General features: G+C 37.9%; 1 protein-coding gene across 2 annotated transcripts in view; it reads left to right on the top strand.

Moving 5' to 3' along the window:
• Positions 1-6,820, top strand: part of dntt (DNA nucleotidylexotransferase) — a 139,016-nt gene that overhangs the window by 58,298 nt on the left and 73,898 nt on the right. For both annotated transcript variants that reach the window (XM_015380549.1, XM_015380541.1), the window contains exon 8: positions 6,023-6,125. In XM_015380549.1, coding sequence (XP_015236035.1) covers positions 6,023-6,125 — 103 coding nt within the window. The remainder of the gene's footprint in view (positions 1-6,022; positions 6,126-6,820) is intronic.

Genomic DNA, 6,820 nt, shown 5'->3' with positions numbered 1-6,820 from the left:
TTAAATGAATAACCGCTCACTCTGACTGCCGTCAGTCATTTCCTCGTGGCATGAAGGAGAGATCAAACACAGAGCCTTGTGGATGCAGAAGCGTCTTTGGAGACCTATCGCCCACAACATTCCCTGACATTTTGCTTTGTTGTTAGCAGTGACACTGGAGCATACTTCTGGAGGATTTCTCCTGTTGTTTATCAAAGGCTTTCTGTGTTAACCTGTGTGTAATGTACGCACTCTCTGTCTGCCTGGGTGTATGTGCTAGTTAATGATCAGTTCGAAATGAATCATCGTGTTTAGCAGGAAGGAACTTGCTGGTAAGGACAAGTCCATCACCATAAGGTCCCCCTCCCCAACAATGTATGACACATTCCTCATCCTGCCTAAATGCCAGCCAGATCAGAAACCTACACGAGAAAAGAGAAAAACACAAAAAAATATTGTAGATAAACTCTTTAATCTGTTTGAAATTGAAACTATTTAGACTCCAAATGGTTCTTGTAAGATTATGTTATTGTGTTTTAGACATTCTTTATTTAGAGATTTCTTGCAATAATTAGTACAGTATTCCTCAATTATATTCCAGTGACCTGCGACATTTAGATGTGCCTCTGCTTCAACACATCTGAGTCAAAATTTCAGGTCATTAGCAGGATTCTGGAAAACTTTACTGAGTGCTCAGGAGATAATTTAAGAATTTGATTCAGATGTGAAAGCAAAGACACATCTAAGGTGTTTGTGATGCATACAATTTACACTGTCCATAATAATACCCTTGAAACCTTTCCCTGGTCTCTCACATTGCAACTACAATCTTAGAAAATAGAAGTATTTATATGCATTTAGCTGCCCTGAAGCCAAATTCCTCCCCATTATTTATTTTTTATGCTAAATTGCTCATGTTTAGTCAGATTAGATTGGGAGCATCTGTGACAACATCTTTCATCAGCTTTTAAAGCCTTGTAACAGATTCTCAATTATTTTTACAACTTGGTTTTAAACAGGGTTTTTCTTGCACTTAAATTGAACTTTTTTTAACCCATTCCATTGCAGCTCTAACTATTAAGGGTCTTCTTGTTGAAAGACAAATATTGACCCTTTTGTATGCCGTAAAAGTAAAAAAGCAATCCACTGGACTTTTTTTCCAAGTTTGAAGACGTTTCGCTTCCCATCCAGGAATCTTTTTCAATTCAAAATGTCAGAAATAGTGTTGAGTTCAAGGCTTTATAGAGTGGACCAAAAACACTGGATTGTTTTTTTAATTTTTTTTTTAATTGCTATGACCTGGATGACTGAGAATCTTCACCAGCACACCCTTTTTTAGCTTCTGATATTTTCTCCTGTTATTGCCCTCTGTTAATCTATCAATTCTTTGTGGGTTTTCCCATTTATGCTGATAAAAGTTATCCCTGCGGCAAAATGTTGTCCCCACCCTATTTCATGGTGGTGAAGATGTTTTCAAGCAAAGTAATTGTTTCTCACTAAAATAAGGAAGAAAATGTAGCAATTTTCCTACAGGAGCATCTTGTTGTACATGTCTGACTGTCATTTACAGGTTTGTAAAAAGGTGCTGGCCGTTCTTCTAGCTTTCTTGTCAGTCTTTGTTTTCATATTTTTTCTCTCACTGTGCAATAACACATGCCAACTACTGTGTAGCCTTTTTAAATTTTTTTCCCTTAGTTTATAAGGTCAGTACATCTGCGGTACAAGTAAAAGAATCCAAGTCAACTACTGTGTAGTCTTCCGTTAGCTCTCTACTGTGCAGAAATTTGTATATCAAAGGGGTAACATATTCCAGGACATTACAACCTTATTCTTTTTTTGTGCTTTTTTGTACTATACACACTCATTTTATTTTGTCTGTTGTATTTTTTATTTTTAATGGTATCTTTGTCAGGATTTGGTTGTGGTTTGAGGACCCAAATGCAGAGGCAGAGAGGCAGAGGTGAGTTTCTTGTGGATTGAATAAAAGGTAAACAGACAGCTGAGGCAGGAATCCAAATATCCAAAAAAATGAAACATGAAAAAAGTCAAACAAACCAGAAACCATGGAGAGTTCAGGGGGAAACAATCTCGATGAGGAAGACAAAGTGAGATGTAGTTGGAGGAAGTTTGACAAGGAACCAGCACTGAGGAACTGCACAAGGAGTGTAATTATGTGAGAGTGAACAAGGAGAGGACTAACGAGCAGATTGGGAGCAGGTGTGAACAGAGCAGACTGGAAAGGAGCTAGGGAAAAAAGAGAACACTAGAGGGCAACAGAGGCCAAAAAATAAAAACCTGAAAACCGAAACTATAACAAGAAAACACAACAAAATAAGAATTAAACCAATAAAACTAGAAAACATGGAGCAAAGTAAAACCGAATGCTCAAAAGAAAACAGAACCAAGACTGTGACAATCTTTAAACTCTTTGTACTCTATATAAGCTACTGGAACCAGAATTTCCCAGAAGGATTAATCGCAAGGGATAAATAAAGTTGAGTCTAAATTTAAGTCTAATTCCAAGAAGTACCACAAATTTGAAGGCGTGTGCTATAAGTGCAAATAAAATGAAAAACAATACAATTCAGCCCTGCTTGCAGAGAGAGAGTATGTAGTTTGTAATAAGCTGGAGTTAATCTTCAATTAGTCCTCCATTTTCCTCCTTAGAGCAGCCTTAGCAGCTCTGATCTTGCTCATCATATGGTTGGATCTGGGGGTGTTGTAAGGCTTCTTGTTTTGAGACCTTAAGATGGTCTTCCTCTCTCTGAGCAGGCTCTGTACATCTGCAGTCATCCAAGGCTTCTTGTTGTGAGAGATTCTGTGTCACCTGTCCAGGGTGGCAATGTCTGTATAGAAGTTAATGTAATCTAGTACTGGTGTGGTGTCCTTCTCCAAGTCTTGATGTTCAAACATCTCCATAAAAAGTCTTCTCGAAACAGTCCTGTAGCTACTGAGGTAGGCCTTCAGGCAGGGTTTTAATAATGCTTGATGTAGAGGGGATGTGGTATTGCCCAGAAGCCCTGATTAATGTTGGACTAGAATCTGTCATGTGTTTTCCTCCCTTGCAGCACCTATGATGGATTGATGTAATTTAGGGATGATTTTTTAAATCCACATGGTTTTTACACCCCATTTTATTATAGATAGCTTCTGGATGCAGCTTCTGGTGACTACTGATGGTATAAGGGTCAAAGGGCTAGTTTAGTATTTGCATCTGGAAGGATGTACATACCGATAATGAAAACAGCCATATAATATAGGCCTACATTATCTGATCATGAACTGCAATTTGGAGGAACAGTGGCTGCTTTCAGTCTTGGGGTCTGTGCAGCAACTGTTTATATAAACACAGCCCCCTCCTCCCCTCTGTTTTTGCCAGAGATAGCTGTTATATCCCTTTGCTGTAGCATGTGGCCTTCTTCAGGTCACTCTTCCATTACAGTCTACTTTCAAGAATGCTCAGCTCATTATATTTTAATGTATTAAATAGTTGTCCTGTCAACAGATTAATCAATTTAGCTATGGATCAGTGCAGCTCCTCTGGTCCATATTCGAGTCTTGCCTCTAAATGTGTATATCTACTGTATTTGTCTTGATGGGTTTGGTAATGCATCAGACTCTTTTAATCATACCTGTCAAGTTTTTGAATTTAAAATACCAGAAACTCACAACTGTAAGTTGTCCGACTATTTCAAGATATGCACAAGAAATCTACTTAGCAACCAATTGCAAACTAAAAAAAAGGTGATCGGTATATGGCTAGTGATGATAGTAACATTTTCATTTGGAGATGCAGATTTTTTTTTAGTATAGAATTTTATGAAACAATAATGCGTAAAATTTAGAGGAAACTGTTTATATGGGAGGAAGACAGGAAATAACAGTAAAATACACTTCTGACCCACATGCAGAATCAATTCAGTTAAGAAAGGGAAAAGGATTTATTGACCAAACAATGAGAAACAGACAGTACGAGTTCCTTCAGGAGTGTAAGGAGGTTCCGTGAATGGCGGCGTTTGGAATGAGAGAGGAATTAGTTGTGGCCAGAAAACCTTTGATAGGGAATTTGAAGAAAGAGAGCTTACTTCTGAAAACCTTGAGCGGGCTGTGGAGGGAGGATGGTCTGGTTCCCAAGTGGGGAGATTGATGGTTAACCTCTGATAGTGTGAGATGGATGGAATTACAGAGTTCTGATGGAGCCGGGTTGGAAATGATTGCTGGTGGAGCGTCCAGGCAGGTAACTTGCTGGTAAATCCACTGGAAGGTGAGTTGGTGAACTGAATCTTCTGAAACCAAGCATGTGAAAAAGCCTAGAGACAACAAGGACAGGGATATAGCAACTTCAGGCAAGTTCACTGGAGATAATAAAACTACTAGGAAAGGGTTCAACAAGAGGTGGTCAGAAAGACTACCGGTAAATGTTAATCATCCAGCGCTGAGTGAAGGCTCTGCTGCATTTTTAATCCCAGCACTCTGATGTAGCTGACAAGCTCCACCTGTGTAGGCAGCCCAGGTACTCCACCAAGATCCTCTCAGGAGAAGATGCATCACTCGTACTCAAACACACACATGGGAACCCTGACAGTAATTACATAATTGATTGAACAATGTTTTATGGAGTGTGGGGGAATATTGTTAGGGTAGGGTTAGGGTTGGAATCGTTGAAATATGATTTTCTCCTATAAAATAAATTTGTCTTAGCTTCAATACAACAGGTACGCAAAAAAACTAGAAAAATATAGTTTAAATACCCTTCACCATCATCGACATCATCATCTACTGAACCTTTGCTGATCCCTTCTTTCAGTCGAGTGCAATATTCTGGTGAAGGTTCTCTGTCATCCAGGTCATAGTCATTCCATAAAAGTTAAAAAACAATCCACTGGACTTTGTTTCCAAGTTTGAAGCCATTTCACTTCCCATCCAGGAAGCTTTTTCAATTCAAAATGTCAGAATTAGCGTTGTTTTCCAAACTTTATAGAATAGCCCAACAATGCCATGTTTTGGCTTAGAAAACATGGAAATTGAACTGGAAGAACCCTTAGAAATGGGCCCGTTTGAGTTCTTTGTTAGCCTTCTTCAGTCTTTCCCAACTTTTGAAAACAGTTGGTTGCAGGATATTTTAGGAGTACCAGAGCAAATGGTGACGATTACATCACCAAACCATCCAGATTTAAAATCTTTAAAATTCATTCTATTTAATGATTAAACCATGCTTGTTGTTCATAAGATCACATGAAATCTGGTAGAATGAAAATCATTACAGATCTTAATTCTTAATTGACAAAATGTGTTAAAGTTGAAGCTATGTTACACATAATTTGAATCCCTTTCTACATTACATTAGCTGCATTCAGATCTAGTCTGAATTTCACTATCTGTATTCTTTTAGGATTCACTCCTTGTTCTGTGACTTACATCTGTATCAAAATACTTTTTTCTTTATCTGACATCCTCAGTTGAGATGTCCAGGTTTTGCTACCACACACAGCTATAGTAAGACTATGATTCTTTTCCGATCTTTATGACTGACAGGGCTTTAAAATACATTTTTGTGTTATGGTCATAAAACCATGAACTGATTAAAATCTGTTCTGTGTAAAAGACGCAACTTTAAAGTAATATTATTAGATATAGCTAAAGAAATGGAGACATACTATTAGAGTAGAAGTATGGGTGTTTCATTGATTGAGCTGCCAGATAGAGGCTCTTATATACTGTTTGTGTGTGTATATGTTTTCTGTGGGGGTTCTGCAGAGGTTTATCTGACATGTCTTCTTGGCAGATACAGTAATCCTATCATCATAACCTTACAGGGCTCAAACGTGCCTTCATCACAGTTGTACTGAGAAAACAGTTTTGTGCAAACTGGAAGGTTCATTAAATCAATCCAAGCAAACCCCAAAAAAGTTGCTTTTGTTAAACAACAATTCAATGCAAAATAAGAGTGACTCTCATGCCCACTGCTTGTTATAGTTACTGTAAAGTGCTTTTTCGATCTAGCAGTGTCTACTTTAACAATACTTTGCTTTTTGATTTCTAGGGGGAAGGACTTTGGCCATGATGTGGACTTTATCGTGACCACACCAGAACTGGGACAAGAGGAAAGCCTTCTGATCGACGTGATTGATTATCTGAAAAAGCAAGTAAGTAGATGCTTTCAAAAAGATTTTAAGCTTTGTGTTCAAAATACCATGAACTACTCAGAGCAACCATAATGATATCCATATATTACTGCTTTCTGAAGTCCAGTTTTATTTTTTTATCATCATTTTCATACTAGTTTCATACTAGTTCGTAACATCATCAGATTTGCCACACATAGCTTTTTTGTTGAAGTACAAAAAATGAACATATTAATCTCTACTGATCCAAGCATCTTATTTCACATTTTTCTGGACCCTACCTAGTTTATTTTAAAAGTGCAAACATGATTTCCCAAGGCTTTCTGTCAGCTATGACTTTAAAATTCCATAAAGTCAGTTCAACCTGAATGACTCACATGGAAAGAAATAGACAATTACAAGAATTTTATTGATACAGTTATTTATTATTATTATTATTATTATTATTATTAGTCTTTGGCGCTCAGACCTCAGCAGGGAAAAAGGATGTTTCCACCCAGGCCTGAAACTGGTGGTGGGGTCGAGATAGATGAAGTTGGTTCATTCTATAGACTGCTGGTTGGCGAGACAACCTGCTAAGCTGTAATGATGAGGTCCAAGTACACTGTGTGAACTGATACTAGGATGTCCAGCTTGGATAACACAAGTTTGCATGAAACTGTCCATGATGAGCAAGCATGAAGCAACAGTGGAGAGGAAAAACTCTCCCTTGAGAA

Source organism: Cyprinodon variegatus, unplaced genomic scaffold, assembly GCF_000732505.1.
Source record: "Cyprinodon variegatus isolate N-32 unplaced genomic scaffold, C_variegatus-1.0 Scaffold11, whole genome shotgun sequence".
Taxonomy (NCBI): Eukaryota; Metazoa; Chordata; class Actinopteri; order Cyprinodontiformes; family Cyprinodontidae; genus Cyprinodon; species Cyprinodon variegatus.
Note: the sequence above shows the minus strand (reverse complement) of the source record. Positions and strands in the feature narration are given on the sequence as shown.